This window comes from Aotus nancymaae, unplaced genomic scaffold (assembly GCF_030222135.1).
Source record: "Aotus nancymaae isolate 86718 unplaced genomic scaffold, 86718_ANA_hifiasm-v0.15.2.pri h1tg000076l, whole genome shotgun sequence".
In the NCBI taxonomy this organism is placed as follows: Eukaryota; Metazoa; Chordata; class Mammalia; order Primates; family Aotidae; genus Aotus; species Aotus nancymaae.
In genome coordinates this window covers 4,833,705-4,858,248 of record NW_026988491.1, presented here as the reverse complement: position 1 = coordinate 4,858,248, position 24,544 = coordinate 4,833,705, and the positions used below count along the sequence as shown (strand labels likewise).

At 38.5% G+C, this 24,544-nt stretch overlaps 1 protein-coding gene across 7 annotated transcripts in view; it reads right to left on the bottom strand.

Annotated features, from left to right (window-relative positions):
• MTMR3 (myotubularin related protein 3) overlaps window positions 1-24,544 on the bottom strand; it is a 250,652-nt gene that overhangs the window by 44,167 nt on the left and 181,941 nt on the right. For 3 of the 7 annotated variants that reach the window (XM_012464970.3, XM_012464966.3, XM_012464969.3), the window contains 4 exons: window positions 13,270-13,356; window positions 5,784-5,873; window positions 4,941-5,057; window positions 1,104-1,136 (listed from right to left, as the gene is read on the bottom strand). In XM_012464970.3, coding sequence (XP_012320393.2) covers window positions 1,104-1,136; window positions 4,941-5,057; window positions 5,784-5,873; window positions 13,270-13,272 — 243 coding nt within the window. In that variant the 5' untranslated portion in view covers window positions 13,273-13,356. The remainder of the gene's footprint in view (window positions 1-1,103; window positions 1,137-4,940; window positions 5,058-5,783; window positions 5,874-13,269; window positions 13,357-24,544) is intronic. The other 4 variants (XM_012464973.3, XM_012464977.3, XM_012464979.3 and 1 more) reach the window with 2 other exon arrangements.

Below are 24,544 nucleotides of genomic sequence, written 5' to 3'. Positions count from 1 at the left end.
ATAAAGTGGAATATCTGGGCACAGAATTTTTTCAATCAAAAACTAATCAAGGCTGGGAACAATGGCTCACGCCTATTATCCCAGCACTTTGGGAGGCTAAGATGGAAGGATCGCTTGAGCCCAGGAGTTCAAGATCAGCCTGGGCAAAATGGCGAAATCCTGTCTCTACAAAAAAAGAAAGAAAGAAAGAAAGAAATTGTACGTAGTGGCTCATATCTATAATCTCAGCATTTTAGGAGGCCAACGTGGGTGGACTGCTTGAGCCCAGGAGTTTAAAAGCAGCCTAGGCAACACAGACACCGTCTCTACAAAAAATTAAATTAAATTAACTGAATATAGTGGCACATGTCTGTAGTCCCAGCTATTCAGAAGCCTGAGGTGGGAGGATCACCTGAACGCAGGAAGGTGAGGCCATGATGGCGTCAGTGCACTCCAACCTGGGCGACAGAATAAGACCATGTCTCAAAAAAAACAAAGAACAACAGAAAACCCACTAAGCACCAGAAGAAGACCGTCATTGGTTTAAGACTCAAACTAACCTTTGACAATTTACAAGCCTCCAGCACTGGTTTCAAAGGCTCCCACTGTTACATGAATGCTAGACCAAAGTGCATTAAGTGTTAACAATAATCTCTTTTGCAGCAGGGTGTGGTGGCTAACACCTGTAGTCCCAACACTTTGAGATACTGAGGTGGGAGGATAACTTGAGCCAAGGAGGCTAAGGCTGCAGTGAGCCAAGACTGTGCTACTGAACTCAGCCTGGGAGACAGCGTGAAATTCCATCTCCCCCACAAAAAAAAAAAAAAAAAAAACCAAAAAAAAAAAACTAGTGTTGATTTTACAAATTATTTCTAATAGAAACTTGATCTACATTTTTTTGAAGGTCACAATTCCATCTGCTTATGTACAAACTGTAAGTCTTTTTCCTTACCCTATAAATTATTCTCATAGTAGCATACAACTAGAATTTTGTCCAGTAAGAGGAAAAAGACTCATGCAGAAGGGAAACATTCTGCTGATACGCAAGGTGAGCATGTAACACTCAAAACCAATTTGCTCCAAGCACAGGTGCAGCAACCGCCTAGGATTCTCATGCTACTTACTGGGATTTCAGAAGCAGCAGATTGAGAAGCAGTCTATTAAATTATACACACACAAAAAAAAAATTTTTAAACTTTCATGAATTCTACTTGAATACTTGTTTATAAATTATCTAAGCTTCAAAGAACTATATCTGTAAATATATAATAATTATTTGGAAAAAGCACAGAATAGGAGCAATTCATACCTTAAATGCTACACATGAACTCTACTACAGAGATTCTTTACCATAGGAACTGGAACTTGATATTCAGTGAATATATGAATTAAGGTAATGATGTTTATGGTATCAAAATCTACAGACACATTTTATTCAATGTGCTATGAAATTAAAAGGGAATATATGATATAAGGTAGCTAATTAAAACTTAATGGTAAGTCATTTTCTAAAGTAATAAGTATTTCGACTTAAGTAAATAAAATGATGCAAACTGGGAGTATGCCACAACATACACTGGTACATTTGGGCTTTGATGGTTTAAATGTGTTTGATTTAGATAAAATAACCTTTAAGCGGGGGGCCTCCTGATCTAACATTTTATTGAAATGTACATATTTTATTGAAATACTTATCTGCTGAAGTTGGGACAATACCACTACCAACTATCTGATCTCCATCCAGGACCTGATGCAGGAGGAATCCTTATTTCCTAAGTAACCCCAGGTTTCAGGTTCCAGGAATCTTAGCACTAACTGTGATCAAATTATTTTTATGGAGGAATTCTAGTCTCTCTCAATCTGAAATTTTTAAAATCACTGCAATCATTTTTCTGTACAAAGCCATTATCTTGAGCTTTTTTTTTTTTTTTTTTAAAGAGAGAGTCTCCCTCTGTCGTCCAGGCTGGAGTGCAATGGTGTGATCTCAGCTCACTGCAACCTCTGCCTCCTGGGTTCAAGTGATTCTCCTGTCTCAGCTTCCCGAGGAGCTGCAGTTACAGGCATGTACCACCATGCCCAGCTAATTTTTGTATTTTAGTAGAGACGGGGTTTCACCATTTTGGCCAGGCTGGGCTCAAACTCCCAACCTCGGGTGATCCACCTGCCTCAGCCTTCCAAAGTGCTGGGATTACAGGCATGTGCCATTACACCTGGCCTACCCTGAACTTTTTAAGCAACATGTAGGCTCTATGCCTTAAGAGGGTTGTAATGCTAACAGAGAAAACACTTTCAGGTTAAGAAAATGGATCAAAAGAAAGAACAGTGGCAAATTTCCTTAAGTATTATATCTTAATCACAGTGGGGGGATCAACAATTCCAGTCAACAACCTACTCACACAGTTACCCTTAGAAACAATTCAGACACAGCCTATTCATAGAAACGTACTGTTTTAAAATGAGCTTTAAAACCAAAAGGGGAGAAAGGGTCTAATGACCACTTCAAACGCACATTAATTTCAATTCATTTAATATTTACTGAATATAGTGGCACCAGGTGACACGCTGGATCTTGAAGATACAAAAATTACAACCTATTTGGTATATGTTGTAAAAGAATGTTCCAGATATAGAAGACACGAGAAAGACTGTAACTGTCATAGAGGGAACTGGGACTAAGAGGCTTCACAGAAGAAGTTATCATCTAAACTAAATTTTGACAGATGAAAAGAAGTTCCTGGGCGGAAAAGAAAAGAGAACACAGAGGTGTGAGGTATGGCTGAATAGTACAAGGAGGCTGCTTTTACAAGTTTAAAAAAAAAAAAAAAACGTGAGAATGGGGAAAGGAGGGATGTTGACAACGTGGTAGGGACCAAACAGCCTCATGCTGTGCTAAATAATTTGATCTTGGCCGGGCACGGTGGCTCATGCCTGTAATCCCAGCACTTTGGGAGGCTGAGGCAGGTGGATCACGAGGTCAAGAGATCGAGACCATCCTGGTCAACATGGTGAAACCCCGTCTCTACTAAAAATACAAAAAATTAGCTGGGTATGGTGGCGTGTGCCTGTAATCCCAGCTACTCAGGAGGCTGAAGCAGGAGAATTGCCTGAACACAGGAGGCGGAGGTTGCAGTGAGCCGAGATTGCGCCATTGCACTCCAGCCTGGGTAACAAGAGCGAAACTCCGTCTCAAAAATAAAAATAATAATAATAATAATAATTTGATCTTCATCAGAGAAGTAGTGAAGAAACACTGAAGGGCTTTAAGCTGATAAATGATATGATCAGTTTCATGCTTTCTTTCCAGCAGACCTTATTCCCAAATAGATCTACAAATATCTCTGAAATATCTGGCCATCAACCAATAAACTGATAAATACAGGATGATATAAGAAAATGCAATGATATCAAACTATATAGGAGTCTCACTCTGTCTCCCAGGCTGGAGTGCAGTGGTGCGAATCTTGGCTCACTGTAACCTCTGCCTCCCGGGTTCAAACGATTCTCCTGCCTCAGCCTCCTGCGTAGCTAGGACTACGGGCATGCGCCACCACGACCTGCTAATTTTTGTATTTTTAGTAGAGACAGGGTTTCACCATGTTGGCCAGGCTGGTCTCATACTCCTGACCTTGTGATCCAACCGCCTTGGCCTCCCAAAGTGCTGGGATTACAGGCATAAGCCACCACGCCTGGCCTGCAATTTAATTATAATTTATTCCAGGCATTCAAATGCTGAAAGAACACAAATAGGGAAGTTCTACTAAACGTTACTATAATTACTTCCACAGTAGCTGGTGGGGAATTTTCGGTTGCTGGGATTTTATAGGTGTTTCCTCCCTTTCCCCTCCCCATCACAACTAATCAAATCCAAGGGGACCCTTCTGAACAAAGTGCTACATAGTATGAAAGAACAGCATTGCCTCTTTCCTTAATGAATCTGGTGTGTATCTTTAGCTGATAGACAGAAAACTGATGTAACTGCTATCATCATGGCCCAAATCTAGAAGCCAGAAGGGATTCAGGCCGAAACTGCTCCAGGACATAAATGATAATAACAGCCAGAATAATAACAAGAAATAAATGTCAACTACCAAAAAAAAAAAAAAAAAATTGACAGCCAATGAGTCTTTTTTCTTTTTGAACTGCTGAGTAAAACAAATGTACTCAAAAGATTTCAAAGAATCCCAAAATGAACCCAAAATACAATCTGCATGAAATTATAGTCCTGAGCTGTTTTAACATGTCATAATACATTTTTCTGTGCTATAAGTGAAGTGTAGAAAGCCACCACACTGGCCAAATATAGAAGGAAGAAGGCATTTGGTGTAAGTACATAAATTTTTAGGCCTTTGTTGGTTTCATTTAAGACTAAAGATAGCAGAGCACTGGAAGAAACAGTTCACTGAGAGGACATTCATAACTGAAAAGGGTAAATGTACTCTTGAGAATCAAGAGCCTTCCTTTATTTCAGTAATACATAGTCCATTATGCAAATAAACATTATACTTAACATCTATACTTATACCACCAAGAAGTCATTAGAGTAACTTCATGCCGAAATGAGAGTCTGCAGTGAGCTCAAAGTACATCTCATCATTTGACATTAAGGCCCAGGGAATTATCTCAACTCAGGCTGTTGGTAACTACTAAAGATTGAGGAATAAAAGCCTATTCAGCCTTTATACCTTTATAAAGCTTAATGATACAGCATTACTTAGTACACATCATTCACTGTTAACTAAACAATGGACACCTCAACTGACAACTACACACATCATTTTAAATCAAGCATAAGAGTTGCTTGCTAACCTAGTGTTCCTTGAGTGCTAAATTAAGTGAGAAAAGCAAAGCACACAATGCTTTTACTCCCAATTATGTATGCCTCTCCTTTCTTTGAGAACATTACGTTTTGCTACTTCCTTTCTCCATCTATCTTAGAGGGAGAACAGTTGGTAATCACTTACATTAACAAGAGACTCCTTGAACTTGATGTGAAGTCTGTAATTGGAAAGGGCAATGATGGCATCCTCTGCTCGGCCCACAAACTCTGTGCTCTCTCCATGAAGTTCAAGGAAAGGAACCTTTGAAATGGAAGAAACCCTTCAGATTTCTGAAGCAGTTAAAAAAAAAAGGCTTCAAACATCAGTTAGCTAAATAGATGGTAAATCCTCTGCCACTGAAGTTGAAAACACAGAACATAAGTAGGTAAGGAAACTAAAGAGGATGGGTTTATACCCACTTAATTCAAATGTATCTAGTTATTCAAATTCTGAACTACTAAAGGAATGATACAGAGAAGATCATCTTAAATAGTGGGTTCTCAGGAAATAAGTCTTGCTAAAATGAGACGTTTTTCAGCTTGCATTTCTACTACATATATGGTTTAAGAAAAAAAAAATAGGCTGGGCACTGTGGCTTACGCCTGTAATCCCAGCACTTTGGGAGGCCAAGGTGGGTGGATCTTAAGGTCAAGAAATCGAGACCATCCTGGCCAACATGGTGAAAGCCTGTCTCTACTAACAACACAAAAATTAGCTGGATGTGGTGACACATGCCTATAGTCCAAGCTACTCAGGAGACTGAGGCAGGAGAATTGCTTGAACCTGGGAGGCAGAGGTTGCAGTGAGCCGAGATCATGCCACTGCACTCCAGCCTTGAGACAGAGCAAGACTCCGTCTCAAAAAAAATATATATATATATATATACACACACACACACAGAGAAATACATTACACTTCAATCCATTAACTCTGCTATGTAGTTAATCCTAAATAAATATGTTACATTTAAAAGTGGTCTGTAATTACCTGAAGATTCTCATCCTCTCGGATCAGCTGCTTCCTAGGAAAGATCTGATTGGCTTGGATGCACTCAAGGCTATGCCGAGTCTCTTCATCCTGGAAAAGTCCAAAACCTTAAAATAATTTCAAAGCTTCTAGTCATTCATATGTGTTTTTTTCTGCCATGACTACTAGCATAATCACAAAGTACAAGATCAAGGTGAACAGGCAGAAAAGCTCAAGGAAACAATAAAAAGTGTTTTATCCAATACATCAGGTATATCTAGTCTGAAAGCACATTGATGAAAAAAAATGTCAAAGAGGTTAGAATATTTCTGTTAGGCACTAACAGGTTGTTAATACCTTTTTTTTTTTTGAGACAGAGTCTCTGTCACCCAGGCAGTGGTACAATCTCGGCTCATTGCAATCTCAGCCTCCCGAGTTCAATCAGTTGTCCTGCCTCAGCCTCCTGAGTAGCTGGGACTACAGTTGCATGCCACAACACCTGGCTAGTATTTTTGTAGAGACAAGGTTTTGCCATGTTGGCCAGCTTGGTCTCTAACTCCTGAACTCAGGTGACCCAGCTGCCTCAGCTTCCAAAAATGCTGAGATAACAAATATGAGCCACTGTGCCCAGCCCTACATTATTTTTAAGAGAAACCAAGATATAATGCTTTTTTCTCTTTTAAGTTATGATCTTAAATTCTTTGAGAGATACATACTGAAATATTTAAAAATGAAAGGTGACATTTGAAATTTGCTTCAAAATAACTGGGGCAGGAATAAGGAGGAAGTCGGACATGAGTGAAATAGGACTATCTATGAATTAATAATTCATGAAACTGGATGTGAGTTTATTATCTATATTATTGTGTCTACTCTAGTTATATGTGAAATTTTCATAATAGAAAGCTTGAAAACAATTTCTAAGAATAAGTATGCTTAAGAACTCAATTTCCCAAGTTGATCTTTCATTTATTCTGCCTTATATTACAAAATAGATTTCTGTTAAGACAACTTCACAAGGCAAAGCAATAAATTCTCATCTAGATGGCATGTGAATTGAATTATACTTTGTATTAAAATATTTTGCATTATGAATTTTTATGGTATAGGAAGACATGAGAGAACTGTCATCTATTAGAAAGCCTGACTAAATTATAATAGAATCTGTTTATATTGCAACTTTTTTAAGTCAGGGTTTTGCTCTGTCACCCAGGTTGGAGTGTAGCGGCACAATCACAGCTAACTGTAACCTCCAACTCCTGGGCTCAAGTGATCCTCTGGCCTTAGCCTCCCAGGTAAATGAGACCACAGGCGCACACCACCATGCCAGGCTAATTTTTTTATTTTTACTACAGACAAGGTCTCATTATGTTACCCAGGTTGGTCTCAAACTCCTGGGCTCAAGTGATCCTTCGACCTTAGCCTCCCAAAGTGCTGGAATTACAGACATGAGTCACCAAGCCCGACCCTACAAAGCAATTTTTAAAAGAACAAAAGCTACATCATGTTCAGCTGACAGCATTAAGAATTATAACCAATGGTTACTGGTCACTTCTGTATACACTACTTAACACAATTCCAATAATTTTGTAAATCCTCTCCCCCGAAAGAGCTTTTCTTCTTATCTATAAACAACACTTAAGGTTTTACAACAGCAATCATCATAAAATGGTAATACTCTACTAGTATTCTTCTCAAAATGAAGTCCACAGAATCTGAGATGCTTACAGGGGTCCTGTGAGGTAAAAACCTTCCCAGTAATATTAAGATATTATTTGCCTTTCTTCAGTGTATTGCCATCTATACTAATAGTGAAAAAAATAACTGCTAGGTAAAACTGCTGGTACCTTAGCATAATCGAGGCTGTGGTACCAATTTCCTAAGAATGACCTTGATAAAGCAAAGAGATATTATAAATTCTATTTATTAAATCCTTACCCTTAAGTAGAAGTCTGTTTTACAGAGGAAATAAAAGTACAACACCTCTGATGCATGGTGCAGTATAACGGTGTCATAAAGTAAAGCACTTGGTACAAATGTTTCAATTAGATGGACTAGCCATTTTTTTCACTAAATACCATTCTTAACTGGAAGAACAACTGATAGAAAAAATATGATAATGCAGACTTGGGCATCTGGCAGATCTTTTTCCCAAAAGACCGTATTAGGAAAAAAACTAACAACAAAAGATAGTATTAGATGCCAATAATAAAGCTTTTGTGCAAAAATTAGATTTTGGAAAAAACAAACAAAAAAATTAGATTTTGGAAAACCTGTCAACTCCCACCACGAACTTTATAGCTTCCCAATACTTAGGACTTTTATCATTAAAGTGGAGATATTACCAAGTGTGATTAAAAAAAAAAAAACTGTAACAAAATATGTCAATTTTTAAAGATCTGCCTCATTCATTGAACCCATTATTTTCCTAATGACCAGTGCATGAGGTTGCAAAATGATACGTGGATAAAGATTCATTCCAAGTGAAAGACCAGTGGTTTTAATGTAATATAATACAAAAAGTTCACTGATACGATTTCAGATTCTACATTGCAACTAACCTTTAAAGAACCACCACTGGGTAGGCATGGTGGCTCATGCCTGTAATCATTTCCCTTTGGGGGAGCTACAGTGCCTGTAATCTCAGCACTTTAGGGGGCTATAGTGAGCAGATCGCCTGAGCCCAGGAGTTTAAGACCAGCCTGGGCAACACGGTGAAACCCTCTCTACAAAAAATAGAGAAATTAGCTGGGCACAGTGGCACGCATCTGTAGTCCCAGATACTGAAGAGGCTGAGGTGGGAGGATCACCTGCACCTGAGGAGGTAGAAGGCTACAGTGAGCTGTGATTGCACCACTACACTCCAGCCTGGGCAACAGAGCAAGACCCTGTCTCAAAAACAACAACAACAAAACACACACCACTTATCAAGTTTTGGTGTAGTATTAAAGAAAAATAAATTATCTGGGAAAACTTAAAATACTCTTCCTTTTTGTAATTACTTTTCTAACTACATATCTGCCTGAGGCTGCATTGTCTTCACATATTTCAAAGAAAACATTGTAACAGACTGAATGCAGAAATAGATATGAGAATCCAGCTGTCATCTATTAAGCCAAGTATTAAAGAGATTTGCAAAAATGTTAACGCTTTTATTTATACTAATTATCTTTGGATGAGGAAAAAATAGTTATTTTTCATCAAAAAATGTTATTTATGCTACCATATAATTGGTTTATTTTTACTTTTAAATGAATTTATAACCATTTTAAATATTTCTCAGTTTTAATTTCTAATATGGTATAAATAGATATAACCCACAAAAACAAACCCTCTTAGAATTACCTCAATAATTTAAGAATGTAAAAAGAGGTCTGGAGACCAAAGAGTTTCAGAGCTGCTTCTCTACCATACTCTAATACTAAATACCAATTAAGCTACTTCACTCCAAAAGTCAGGCTATTCCTAAAACTATTCTCCTAGTGCTAACAATCTATGAAAGAATAATCTATGAAAAGTGAGCCATGATTACACCACTGCACTCCAGCCTGGGCAACAGAGTGAAATCCTGTCTCCAAAAAGAGAGACAGAATGAAAGATGTGAAGAATATTGAATTTAGGGAGATGTTTCTCATAAACCAATAGGGGATAGTAGGGAAACACTAAATAAACATGAAGGGGAGCAAAATCTTACATAAAAGTATACTTTTAACATATCTGCTCACCATCACATTAACTAGCTTTTTACCTCACATAAATGTGTAAGGCCTAAACTTTTATTCTCTGTAAGGTCATTTTACAGAGGTACCTAATTAAGTGATTCCTTGATCTAGTTTTCTGTTGACTTTTAGCAACAGAAAATAATGCAGCAGGCTTTTAAAGAATAAAAAGAAGCCATTTACCTATTCACTCTTGCTGGCACACTCACCAGGGTGCTAATCCAGACCAATATATATCACCAAAGTAGCTACTGAAAACTAAAAATGGGATGATTTTCAACACAAAACAACTGAGAACTGGGCCAGCAAGGCAAGAACATAAAGTACTTATTTTTCATAATCAAACCAATGCTCTTTCTAAAAGCTACTATCTCAGTTCACATTACCTGTAAAGCTTCAGAACTTTTCTCCCCTTATACACAAAAATTCATTTAATCCCCAAGGACTTAACATTAGGACTGATTGAATCTAGAGGACCAGTGATCCCCTGTGGCTAAACAGTTGAATCTGACAGTTGAATTAGCCTGAATTTATTACAGTTTCTGTGAGTTTCATAGGTGAAGGAGGCCAAACTGGAGATGGTTAATAAGGTAAGAAGTTGGAAGGAGACAAACTAGGAAATGTTGGTCTGGTAGGAGTTTTGGAAACAAATTTCTCCTAGGCTATAAAAGCAGTAACTTTAATAAGAAAGATGTATTCCATGTCATCAATTTCCCGGTATTGCTGAGGAACACCAGGCACTGTGGCATGTGGCACTTCATAGTCTCCACCCACCTCCATAAAGTCAGTTGGGTCATCTACAAAATACTGAAAAAGGGCCAGTCACCATAGTTCCAGGCTCGTTTCTGCTATTGGCTAAACTCTGCAGTTAAGAGAGGAAAGTATACACCTCAGAGCAGAAGTCAACAATAGAGATGAATATTTAAAGTACATAGAAAAGGCCGGCTACAGTGGCTCACACCTGAAATCCCAGCACTTTGGGAGGCTGAGGCAGGTGGGTCACCTGAGGTCAGGAGTTCAAAACCAGCCTGACCAACATGAAGAAACCCCGTTTCTACTAAAATACAAAAATTAGCTGGGGATGGTGCGCCTGTAATCTCAGCTACTTGGGAGGCTAAGGCAAGAGAATTGCTTGAACCCAGGAGGTGGAGTTTGCAGTGAGCGAGATCATTCCATTGCTCTCCAGCCTGGGCAACAAAAGTCAAACTCCATTTCAAAAATAGTAATAAAGTACATGCAAAGGAGAGACTGATGATTAATTAATCAGTCAATTAATGAGTCAATTAATCCTATTAACTGAATTCATGTCTAGTGTTTGTGTTTGCAAAGCACAGAAGTGAATAATTACCAGTCCTGGTGTCATTTCCAGTCATATTCTTAAGACTGGTATTAAAAGATAAAAAATACATTTCCCTTAATAAAATGCTTGGGATTATTGCCAAAGGAGTGGAGGCAAAGAAGTCAAATGAAACAAGAATAGTGATGAATTTATGATTACTGCAGCTGAATGATGTGTATATGAGTGCACTGTACTCTTCTCTCTGTATAGGCTGGAGATTTTCCACAATAAAACATGAAAATATATTTTGCTAATGCTTAACCTCTCAAAGACAGACTCCAATCTCATTTAAAAACTTTTAAGAGTATAAAAAAACAAGGGAAAATGTTACTCTCAAATTAGTACAGAGGTTTACATTAAAAACAAAAAGAATGTTCAATGTTCCTGAATTGTCTATACAAAAACTAAGGATTAAGGACATACTCTAAGTGCTTCAATACAGTATATAATTAAAATCAGTGGTTCAACAACTTGCAAAATGTTATGTAGCTAGTAAAATGATCATTAGGAATTCAAGGAATTAACATGGGAGAGTGTTTAATTCATTTAGTGAAATAAGCAAAATAGAAACTTATTTTATCATTCTAACTATATAAAACATATATATGAGACATGAACTAGTTAGAAAGGAATATAACCCCAGATGGCCATGTTGGCTCATGCCTGTAATCTCAGCACTTTGAGAGGCTGAGGCAGGTGGATCACCTGAGGTCAGGAGTTCAAGACCAGCCTGGCCAACGTGGCAAAACCCCATCTCTACTGAAAATACAAAAATTAGCCCGGCATGGTGGCAAGCGCCTATAATTCCAGCTACTTGGGAGGCTGAGGCACAAGAATCACTTGAACCCAGTAAGCAGAGGTTGCAGTGAGCCCAGATTGCACCAATGCACTCCAGCCTGGGTGACAGAGTAAGACACTGTCTCAAAAGAAAAAGGAATACAACCATGGGTTCTGGTGGTAGAATTATAAATGAGAATTTGTAAAAACTTGTTATAATACTACTTTATGAGAAATTACACAAATACAAAAGATACATACATGGCCATGCTACTCCCCACTAGTACACACAGAAGCAACTCCTCAGCGTTGTCTACAGCACCAGGCCACGGAGAACACCAGGGAGACTCTGCTAGGCACCACGGAGAGCCCAGCAGGACCAGGAAGAGGACCACACTGCTACTAGCTATGTGGTATACAATGAAGAACAAACCCTCAATACAGAACAGAGCTGCTTTCATAAGCCTCATTGTTATTCATTAGCACTGGATAAAATACTAGACAAGCACTTTTTGAATTCATTAAAAACTCTGTGGGAAAACCAATAAAATAAAATATAATCAAGAAAATAACAGCAAAAGTTCACCAATGTTTAGGTATAAATCATAAAGTTGTAATGCCCACAAAGAAAAAACTGGCATGCCTTTAAGATAAATGGAGTCACCTTTCTCTTTCTTTTAATATGACATTTCTGCACAACTAGTTTGTTTTACTTTTTAATTTTGAAAAGCATTTTCCATACATGGCCCTAATGAAGCTTGAAATTAACAGTCTTTTCAATTCCTTATCTGTGCATCAGCATAAAACAGAGTTTGGATCTAGGAAACATCACAAGGTAGAAGGACAATATTACAGAGGACCATTTTTTTTAAGCCTTGAAGCACTGTTTACATTTCCTCAGGATTGATGAAAACATGGCTGGCTTGTTGCTCCATCTTCTCTGCTTGAGCTGGACCCGAAATGGCCCGTAAATCATTAAACTGTCCATTAAATTCTTTTTCTGGTTAAAGATACAGGAGTGGGTGTGCAGGGCTGCTCCACCTACTATGGGATCAAAATACTGCCTTAAAGAGACAGAACAGGGAAGGTAGGGAATTGCTTCTATCCAGAAAGATAAATTCATAAAGCATATATGCTATGTGAAGTAATGCATATGTTAATTAGCTTGATTTAGCCATTCCACAAGGTATACATATTTCAAAACATTATGTTGTACACAATATAATTTCTGTCGATGTTTTTAAAATTTTAATTGTGCAGATGACCATCTTACAATTTGCCTACACACACACATACACACACACACACACACACACACACACACACACACAAAGTTTTCACTACATGCTACTTCCTAGAAAAGGAATTAAAAACCTGGAGTCCAAAAACTTATGTTTTAGTCTTGATTCCATTTACTTGCTGACTGAAAAATAAGAGACAATATCTAGCTCACAGAATTAAAGTTAATAGAAATGAAACTGCTCTGTATATTGGAGTACTCTGTAATTATTACTACTAAGTAAACAATAAAAGAAAGGAGACGAGATCTGGGAAAGAAAAAGAAATAGTTTCTAACAAAAACAAAAATGGTTAAGTATGAATTTATTAGTGTTTACTTAATTGCCAGGACAGAGGGTTTTTTTTTTTTACACTCTTATTTCCTTGTACTTACCATGACAGGAGGCCCAGATTAGGAGGAGAAATCCCCGTCCCTTCTTCAGTGTCCAACAAGGCTCTCTTCTTTCCCTTATGGTGAGGTCTTTAAAAAAAAAAAAAAAAAAAAAAAGGAGGGGGGAGGCAAAATTGGCAATAGTTTTTCCCCTAATTGGCCATACCCTAATAAAGGTATTGTATATGCACAGGCCTAAGAAGCTGATCAGAATTAGCAAGAAAAAGTTGAATATCACCCAGCCAATTCCCACTAGTCAAATCCTAATTTGACAAATTTCTTCGTAAAAATCCTGTTAGTCTTAACCTGTTTCTGCCAAAACAGTATCAAAGGCTAACATTCCTAACGTTCACAGTAAAACAAAAAATATAAAACTTGGATGAATAAAGCAACAATTAAAAAAATCAACCTGCAGGCCAGGCAAGATGGCTTATGCCTATAATCCCAGCACTTTGGGAGGCTGAGGCAGATGGCCTGAGCTCAGGAGTTCGAGAACAACCTGAGCAACAGAGCGAAACCCTGTCTCTACCAAAAAAAAAAAGAAAAAAAGAAAAAGGTGGGGAGGGGTTGGGGGGGAATAGCTGGGCACAGCAGCACATGCCTATAGTCCCAGCTACTCAGGAGGCTGAGGTGGGAGGATCGATTGAGCCTGGAAGGTTGGGGCTGCAGTGTTCTGTGATTATACCACCGCACTACAGCCTGGGCAATAGAGCAAGACCCTGTCTCAAAAAAATAGTTAACTTGCAAATACAAAAGCATTATTCTTGTAGTATTTTAGGATGTTTTTGTGGTTATCTCTAAATTCAAAATGGATTCCCCATCTGAGGACACCAAACTGACTTATGAACAAAAATGAAAAACGTGCCTTATTACCCAAATATTAAATGCTCTTCTAAAAACTTATAATCTGTACTAATACCTTTACTTGGTTTTATAAGAACAAAAAAGGAGAGAAGAAAATCCAACTAGAAACCCAAAGATGGGCTTATACAAAGAGTAAGTCCCTCTTTGAATAATCTCATGCAAAACCAACATTTCTGTGTGCTAAACTTCTCTAACAGAGGATATTTTAGGGAGCTTGGGTTTCAATGTGCAGCATAAAACTCTTTTAAGGGCAACGTAAGCAAGGGAACAGAACATCAAAGCAGCAGCAAGGCCTAGATCATGTTGAGGCATTTTGAGCAGAGGAGTGGCAGGCAATGACTTAAAGAATCATTCATTCTGGGTTGGGCGTGGTGGCTCATGCCTGTAATCTCTGCACTTTGGGAGGCCAAGGCAGGTGGATCATGAGGTCAGAAGTTCAAGATCAGCCTGGCCAACATAGTGAAACCCAGTCTCTACTAAAAATACAAAAAATTAGCCAGGCGTAGTGGTGTGTGCCTGTAACCCCAGCTACTTGGGAGAATGAGGCAGAAGAATGGTGTGAACCCACAGGTTGCAGTGAGCCTAGATCGTGCCACTGCACTCCAGCCCAGGTGACATCTCAAAAAAAAAAAAAAAAAAAAACAATCATTCTGGCTGTTGGGTAGGGAAGAGTCAAGGCTATTGGGGGTAAGGAGCAAAGGAAGACCAATTAGAAGGCATCAATAATGCCAGCAAGAGACAATATAGCATTGAAAAGGTAGTAGAGATGAAAGTGGTAGAATGGTTACCGATTCTGGATATACTTTGAAAATACTGCCCATAGGATCTGAGCTGATGAATTAAACAGGAGAGAAAAGAAGTCAAGCTTTTTGTTTCGGCAACTGGAAGCAAGAATTTTCTATTTATTGATGAGGGGCACTGTAAGAAAAATTGATTGTTCTTGTGCCATGCAGAGACAGCTGTACAGAGAAGGAACAAGAAATTCAAGTTTCCATTTTAGACACATTATATTTAAGAACCTATCAGATATCCAAACAATGATGCCAAGTAAATTGCTAGTTAAACCAGACTGGAAATCGGGAAGATGGAGCCTAGAGATATAAACATAAATGTGAGAGACATCAGTGTGTGAATGGCATTAAAGCCAAATGCAGGAGCAAGTATAAATGGAGAGGCTAAGATGACTAAGGACAGGGGTTTTGGATAGGCCATTTTATAGGGGCTGGAAGGATAAGGAAGAACCTTATGGTTCAGTAACAAACCAAACTATAGTCATCATTCTTATCACTCTTCCAACCAAACCAAACTCTTGTGATTCAGCCTAGCTCAAGAACTGAAACTAGTGTCAAATTATCTCATTTATTCATTGTTTTAAATAAATATTTATTCAATATTTACTACACTCCAGGCATTATTGTAGACTTTGGGGAGACAACTGTGAACAAAAATTCATGGAATTTGATTTTATTGTTGGTCTTCCTCATTAGAAACAAAGAAAAAGATAACTAATGTTAGGCAGTAGGCAACTGCTGCAAAGAAAATAGAGCAGGGTTAGGTGAGAGGGGTAACAGAAGTGCTATTTTTAGATAGGAAGGTAAAGATGTGCAAAAAGGCACTTGCTGGAATTAACTAAAAAGGAAGGGGCAAAGGCAAAGAAATTATTCTTGAGGGTATGAACTTATTAAAAGAACTGGATACTGTTGTAAAAAAAAACCCTTTTCAAAAAACATACTGAATTACTTTTTAAAAACTGTCCTGGCCGGGCGCGGTGGCTCACGCCTGTAATCCCAGCACTTTGGGAGGCCGAGGCAGGTGGATCACGAGGTCAAGAGATCGAGACCATCTGGTCAACATGGTGAAACCCCGTCTCTACTAAAAATACAAAAAATTAGCTGGGCATGGTGGCATGTGCCTGTAATCCCAGCTACTCAGGAGGCTGAGGCAGGAGAATTGCCTGAACCCAGGAGGCAGAGGTTGCGGTGAGCCGAGATCGCGCCATTGCACTCTAGCCTGGGTAACAAGAGCGAAACTCCATCTCCAAAAAAAAAAAAAACTGTCCTATTATGCAAAAGGTATTTGTGTTTTATTTCTAATGATAGCATCATAGACACATTCGAACTGCTGTATCTTAAACAATTTAAATGGAAGTGAATTTGACATATTTTACAAAACTATTAAACAAAATATAATTCCGGTGAGGAAGATACTAAATGTCAAATGTAGGTAGAATATTAAGGTGAAACCCCCATAACATTGCTGGCAGGGATATAAAGTATACAACCTCTGAGGAAAAGTTTGCAGTTCCTAAAAAAGTTGTAGAGTCATCATACTTCCCGTTAGTTCCACTCCTGGGTATATACCTAAGAGAATTGATTCTCCTGCCTCTGCCTCCCGAGTAGCTGGGACTACAGGCACGAGCCACCACGCCCAGATAACTGTTGTATTTTTAGTAGAGATGGGGTTTCACCATGTTGGCCAGGATGGTCTTGATCTCTTGACCTCAAGATCCGCCTGTCTCGGCTTCTCATATGGCTGGGATTACAGGCATGAGCCACCGCACCTGGGCCCCGTCCCCCCTTTGACTTTTTTTTTTTTTTTTTTGAGACACAGTCTCACTCTATCACTCAGGCTGGAGTGCAATGGTGCAATCTCAGCTCACTGTAACCTCCGCCTCCAGGGTTCAAACAATTTTTGTGCCTCAGCCTCCCAAGTAGCAGGGATTACAGGCATGTGCTACCACACCCAGCTAAGTTTTCTATTTTTCATGGAGACAGGGTTTCACCATTTTGGCCAGGCTGGTCTCAAATTTCTGGTCTCAAGTGATCTGCCTGCCTCAGCCTCCCAAAGTGCTGAGATAACAGTGAGCCACCATACCTGACCTACTCTAATTTTTTAATGAGTACAGAAATACCAAGACAAAGATTTGCCACTTAGCATTAAAAGTCTCAGTCAATTTAAACATAGTCTTCACCCAGAAAGGCCTTCCATTTCTATACCAAATAGAAATTATACCAAATGTTGTTCAGCACTTCAGTCAAAATTTACCAGTAACTGGGCAGGCATGGTAGCTTATGCTTGTAAACCCAGCACTTTGGAAGGCCAAGGCGGGTGGATCGTCTGGGTCAGGAGTTTGAGACTAGTCTGGCCAACATGGTGAAACCTCGTCTCTACTAAAAATACAAAAATTAGCCGGGTGTGGTTGCAGCCACCTATAATCCTAGCTACTCACCTATAATCCTAGCTATTCAGGAGACTGAGGCACGAGAACTGCTTGAACCCAGGAGGTGGAAGTTACAGCGAGCTAAGATCGCACACTGCACTCCAGCCTGGGCGACAGAGTGAGACTTGGTCTCAAAAAAAAAAAAGATTTTACCAATAATCTACTGTGTTCAACAGTATGACACTGTGTTAGTTCTGCATTAATACAACTTAATATACCATTGCAGAAGACAGAAAAAGATGGTAATAATTACAAATTGTGCCGAATGTGATAAAGGAAGCAAATGGGATGCCGAGACGGAGAATGGGGTTTGGGGGTACAGAAGACCTACTTTAGATCAAGTGGTCAGAAAATACTACTCTGTGGGACAAGGCCAGTTTCTAATACAGGGAACTGTATGTGTTCCTCAGAAAGAAAAGACCTTGATAATTCTGAAGAACTAAAAGGAGAAAACCAGTGCAGCTAAACTGTACTGAATCAGAAGGAAGAGTGGCACAACTTGAAGTTGGAGAAATGCACAAGGAAAAATCATGTGAATAGTAGTAAGTTTAAAATACAGTCTAAATACAACAGGGAGCCACTGACAGGTTTTTTAATAGCAGAGTGGCATGATTTGATTTTAAGATCACCCTGGTTGCTGTGGGGTGAATAGATTAAAAGAGAAAAAGGATAAAGAAGAGAACCAGGAAACAAGTACAGTAAGAGACTAGTGGCTTGATTTAGAATGGAAGCAGTAAAGATAAAAGCCTAAGTATGTGAAAGATATCCTAGTGTATAATTCACAGGTCTAGGTAGAGGCCTAGATGTTGTAGCAAAGGGAGATTAAACAATTTATAGTCTAGAGGAGATAGGAAATAGTTAAAATAGTTCAAATAAGAGGCGCTACTTTAAGTATCTGAGAAAAGTTAAAACTGCTATAGGAATTCCAAATCCGTAAGAAAAAGCCAAGATCACAGTTAATTGTGCAACCAATCAGAATCAAGTATTTGCTGAAGGTTCCTTTTAAAACTAGAAAGAGCATTAGACCAGTCTAGGTATTGTTTAAAACACACACACACACACACACACACACACACACACACCCCGCAGATGTGACCAATCCTTAGGAAATATTCAGGGTTCATTATAGAACCTAACCTGACTTGCAAAATATGGGCCCCACAGTGGTAGTTATACTAACAGCACAAAAGTAAGAAATCGAGTCATTACTGTTAGTCTGATAAGCAGTGTAATACTTCTTTTTAGTTATAACAGTAATGCATGCTCCTAATAAATTTTTAAGATACAGGTGTAAAAAGTAAACAAGCAGCCTCATACACTGCTGAGAATATAAAATAGTACAGCCTCTTTGGAAAAATAGCCTGGCAGTTCCTCAAACAATTAAACACAGAGTTACCATTTGACTCAACAATTTTACTCCTAGGTATATATCCAAGAAAACAAAAATCTATGTCCATGTAAAATCTTGTAAATATATGTTTATAGATGTATTCAAAATAGCCCAAAGGTGGGATGGGCTATCTTGAAGCATGTATCAGTACTTCATTCCTCTCTTTTTTTCTTTTTTGAGACAGGGTCTCACTCTGTCATCCAGGCTGCTAGTGTGCAGTGGTATGAAGATCTCAGCTCACTAAAACCAAACGTCCATCAATAGATGGATGAATAAATAGAATGTGGCATATCTCAACAATGGAAAATTATATGGCCATAGAAAGGAAGTCAGTGGCCAGGTACAGTGGCTCATGCCTATAATCCCAACAGACTGAAAGGATGTAGTGGGCAGATTGCTTTTACCCAGGTATTCGAGACCAGCCTGGACAATATGGCAAAACCCCATCTCTACAAAAAATACAAAAATTGAGCAAGGCATGGTGGCTCACACCTATAATCTCAGCACTTTGGGAGTTCCGGGGGGGTGGATCACTCAAGGCCAGGAGTTCTGAAGTAACCTGGGCAACACGGCAAACCCCATCTCTATAAAATAATTTAATAAAAGAAAAAAGATAAAAAATACAAAAATTAGCCCGATGTGGTGGCATGTGCCTGTAGTCCCAGCTACTTGGGAGGCTGAAGTAGGAGGATCACTTGAGCCCAAGATGCAGTGGCGAGGTTTCAGTAAGCCCAGATCTTGGTGCCACTGCACACCAGGAGCCTGGGCAACAAAGTGAGATCTTGGTGCCACTGTACACCAGCGCCCTCTCAAAGAAAAAAAAAAAGAGAAAGGAATGAAGTGCTGATACGTGCTTCAGTGTTGATGAACCTTGAAAACATTATGCTAAATTATGAAGCCAGTCACAAAAGACCACATATTGTATGATATCATTTATATGAAATGTCCAGAACAGGAAAATCCTAGAGAGATAAAGTGGATTAGTAGGTGCCAGGAGCTACAGCAGATAGAGGGTAAGAGAGGTTGGCAGCCATGGAATATGAAGTTTTGTTCTGTTTTGTAGACAGGGTCTTGCTCTGTTGCCCAGGCTAGAGTGCAATGCTGTGATCACAGGATCATGGTTCACGGCAGCCTCGACCTTCAGGGCTCCAGCAATCTTCCTACCTCAGCCTCCAGAGTGGCCAGGACCAAACATCTGGCTAATTTATCTTTATTTTTGTTGAGGCTGAAGGGGCAGTCTCACCATGTTGTCCAAGCTGGTCTTGAACTCCCAGCCTCAAACAATCCTCTCGCCTTGGCCTCTCAAAATGCTGGGATTACTGTCATTAGCCACTATACCTGGCCTGAAGTTTCTGAGGTGATGAAAACGTCCTGAAACGGCCTGTGGTGATGGCTGCACAACTTCGTGAATATACTGAGCCACTGAACTGTACTGTTTAAATGAGTGAAGTGTACAGAATGCAAAATTTGTATGTTACTAATATATTTGAGTTAAACTTCTTTTTTAAAGAATCGGTAAGCAGAAGTTCCCTTCTCACTCCTTACTGCCCTCTAGTTCATCTACATGTAAGTATAGCAACTGTTAACTATTTTATAAGTCTATCCAGACACTTCTCTATGCACATACAGTTAAGCTTCGCTTAATGATGGAGACATGTTCTGAGAAAGGCATCATCATCAATAGATTTAGCTGTTGTGCAAACATCATAGAGGTACTTATACAAACCTAGATGGGACAGTCTACTACAAACCTAGACTATATGGTATAGCCTGTTGTTCCTAGGCTACAAACCTGCACAGTATGTTACTGTACTGAATACTGTAGGGAACTGTAACACATTACTCCCTATTTGTGTATCTAAACATACATAAACATAGAAAAGATACAGTAAAAATTATATAAAAGATCAAAATGGTACACTTGTATAGGACACTTACCACGAATGGTGCTTGCAGGACCAGAAGTTGCTCTGGGTGTGTCAGTGAGTGAGTGGTAAGTGAATGTGAAGGCCTAGGACATCACTGTATACTGCTATAGACTTTATAAACACTATACAACTAGGCTACACTAAATTTATTTTTAAAAAGTAATTGTACTAACACATTATGACAACTACAACTTCACTAGGTGATAGTTATTTTTCAGCTCCATTTTAATCTCATGGAACTATCATCATATCTTGGGTCTGTTGCTAACCAAAACATCATTATGCAGTACATGACTGTACAAAGACACATATATCTGCCCCCTAAAATGGGTGCGGTGGGGGGGGGGAGCCATATTGTAGTTTCTTCAATATATGTTCAATTAATATAACAAATCCCTCCTATGTCAGTATATATATACAGCAGTTCGGTGTTCTATTATGCTCCGATATATCATAACTTAACCATCTGTTAATTAGTGAAACATTTAGGTTGTTTCCATTTTTCCATTACCACCAAAAAAGTCACAATAACCATACCTATCCGTATCTCTGCACAAGTCACTATTTCTGTAGCCCTGATTATTTTTAAAAACGAATTTACTAGGTAAAAGCATATAAATTTGGGGGGAGGGGTGCAGAGGGATTATTATTGCCAAAGACTGTATATACATATTATTCTGGTTTAAAAAAAAGTTATGAACTTGCTATAACTTTTCAATGTTCTGTAATTTTAAAAGTTAAAATAAAAATATGCCTAAGCATTATTTGTATTAATTCTAAAGTATGTTTATACACATACAAAAAGATTGTATAATGGTTGTTAACAATTTACCTCTCTAGGGAAGAGAGTGGGAGTAGAGACTTTCAGTTTTTAAATTTTTAAAGCATTTGCAATTCAGATAACAAATCTTCTACAAAAAAACTTTTAAAAAGAAAACTCAAAATAAGTTTTAATGAAAGGTTTTCATTTAAACTCAGAGTGTTAAGACAATAACCTCAAGAAAAAACAATCAGGAATGTAAAGCTCTCAGGGCTGACATATACTAACTCTATGACTTCGAGAGTAAATCATACTACCTCTCTGAGCCTTAGTTTCTTCATCAGGGAAACAAGGAAAGAACAATTGTTGCATCAAAGAGTGGTGAGAATTAAGATATAATGCATATAACATGCTTAGAATAGTTACTGGCATGTAATAAGCACTTTTAAGGTTATTAATTAATATGTACATGTAGTCATACATAGAACAAAACATGGTTATACAGATAAAGACTGTACTTCATTAAATAAGATGTTTCATTACAGAGCATTTGGATAGGACAGTTCCCAACACTACCTCCTTTCTGTTTGCACAAATGTACGTGGACATTTTTTCTGAACCATTTAAAAGGTTTGCATACGAATCTCTCTTTAACTCTTACTATTTCAGTATATATTTCCTAAGAAAGATATCTCTTATGTAGTCATAGTTCTAGTTTCAATTTCAGAAAATATAATATGATATAATTCTCTAATCTACCATATCTATTCCAATTTTGTCAATGAATCCAATCATACCCTTTATCCTTCACAGCAATGTTCCCCTCTTTGGTAAAAGATTTAGTCCAGGATCATATATTGAAGCTATTTTTATATCTCTTTAATTTCCTTTAATATGGGGCAAATATTAAACAGTATGTTTCCTGGCATCAAAATTAAATATATTCACATCTTTCCCTTCAAACCTAGATCATGCTTCTTCAGGTAAGAATGTGGTCAGGTGCAGTGGCTCACGTCTATAATCCCAGTACTATGGGAGGCTAAAGTAGGAGGATCATTTGAGCCCAGGAGTTCAAGACCAGCCTGAGCAACATAATCAGACCCCAGTCTCTATAAAATTAAAAACAAATTAGCCTGGCAAGGTGGAACATGCCTGTAGTCCCACCTACTCGGGAGGCTGAGATGGGAGGATCACTTGCGCCCAGGAGATTGAGGCTGCAGTGAACCATGATTGCACCACTGCACTCCAACATGGCAAGAGAGTGAGGCCCTGTCTTTAAAAAAAAAAAAAAAAAAAGTAACACTTTTACACATTTACATTATGGCAATATAAATATTAAATGCTACAGAGCCAAGTAATACATTAGCATTACATTTCCAGCTGGGCATGGTGGCACACACCTATAATCCCAGCACTTTGGGAGGCCAAGGCGGGTGGATCACTTGAGGTCAGGAATTAGAGACCAGCCTGGCCAACATGGTGAAACTCCGTCTCTACTAAAAATACAAAAATAGCCAGGAGTGGCAGTGCACGCCTGTAGTCCCAGCTACTCAGGAGGGTGAGGCAGAAGAATCGCTTGAGCCCAGGGGGTGGAGGATGCAGTGAGCTGGAGATTGAGCCACTGCACTCCAGCCTGGGTGACAGAACAAGACTCTGTCTCAAAAATTAATTAATTAATTAATTTAAAAGGATTACATTTCCTTCTCTACAGATCTAATCTACAACACCCCACCACCCTTCAAGCTAAATGAAGGTTAAGATTCCTATTCCAAGCCTCAAGGTCAAATAATCTCTTTGCTTAATATATGAAAATTTGACAGCCGGAACCTGCATGCTTCTCTCAGCTCCATCATCAGTACCACCCCATAACATGACTTCTCACAAATCTTTACAGAAGCAAAGCAACATTTAATCCTCCTACTGAACATGGTATCTTACCTTTCAGGCATCTGTTAAAGAGAAATTACTCAATTTCTTACTCAAAAACTAAAACTTATACTTGAAAAAAAGAATACCTCAAGTAACGTACTGAGCAACTTGGAATACAAGGGCACAGATTAGGTACCGTAAGATCCTTCACTATACAGAAAAGTGGGGGAAAAACAGCAACCTAAATCAACAAGATTATGCTGACCAATCTCTATTCAAACCAATCTATTCTCTTGCCCTATTCTTACCAAAACAAAAACTCTAGTCAAGAAGAATTTATACTGAGAAGGCACTGGTATCTCAGGACTCTAGAAGTGTTTCTGTGAACTGACAATTCAAATATGAATATAGTTCTTGCCTTCAAGGGCATGACCCATCCTGTGGTGGTGACAGACAAATATAACTAATAAGACAGTATGTTAAGAGATACAGAAATTTAATTCCATGGTAATGCAAAAAGCAGAGGAAGAGATTCTGAGCTAGGCACTCAAGGAAGACTTGTGGAAGACTCAAGCTTTTAATAACTTAACCAGCCAAATTTTGAGCTACTGAGACAAGAGAGGAACAGGAATGGCATGGCAGCAAAGTATGACAAAAAAAAAAGCACCTTGGAGAGTATTTAAGAGACAGTTTAAGTAGGTCAGTGTGGCTACAAGAGATGAACTTGGTGCACAGAGAAAACAGGTGACAAGCTGTCTGAAGCTCACCTGTAAAGAACCTAAAATGTTATGCTAAGGAGTTTGATCCTTGTTCTAGGGGCAATGGCAAGCCAACAGTTCCTGAACAAGGGAATGACCTGGATTTAGGAACTTAAAACCAAAGCAATAACTTGTCTTCTAGCAAAACTGTACTATAGTTCTTTAAATTAAACAGGTGGCAGAAACAAGAGGTAGTAATAAAGAATTATGTAGTAAGAGACACACAAAGGTCTATGAAAAGGACATTTTATGAAAAAGGAAAAGGTTTAATAGCCACACTGAGAAAAGAACTCGCCAATTTTTCAGAACTTGTTTTTCTCATTAAAATTCATTTGTACTATAGTAATCCCCTGCCTTATCCTCTCCTCAGAGAATATGTTCCAAGACCCCCTGTGGATCCCTGAAACTACAGGTAGTACTGAAAACCATATATATCTATACATATTTAAAAATTTCAAAACTAGACAGGCATGATGGCAAACACCTATA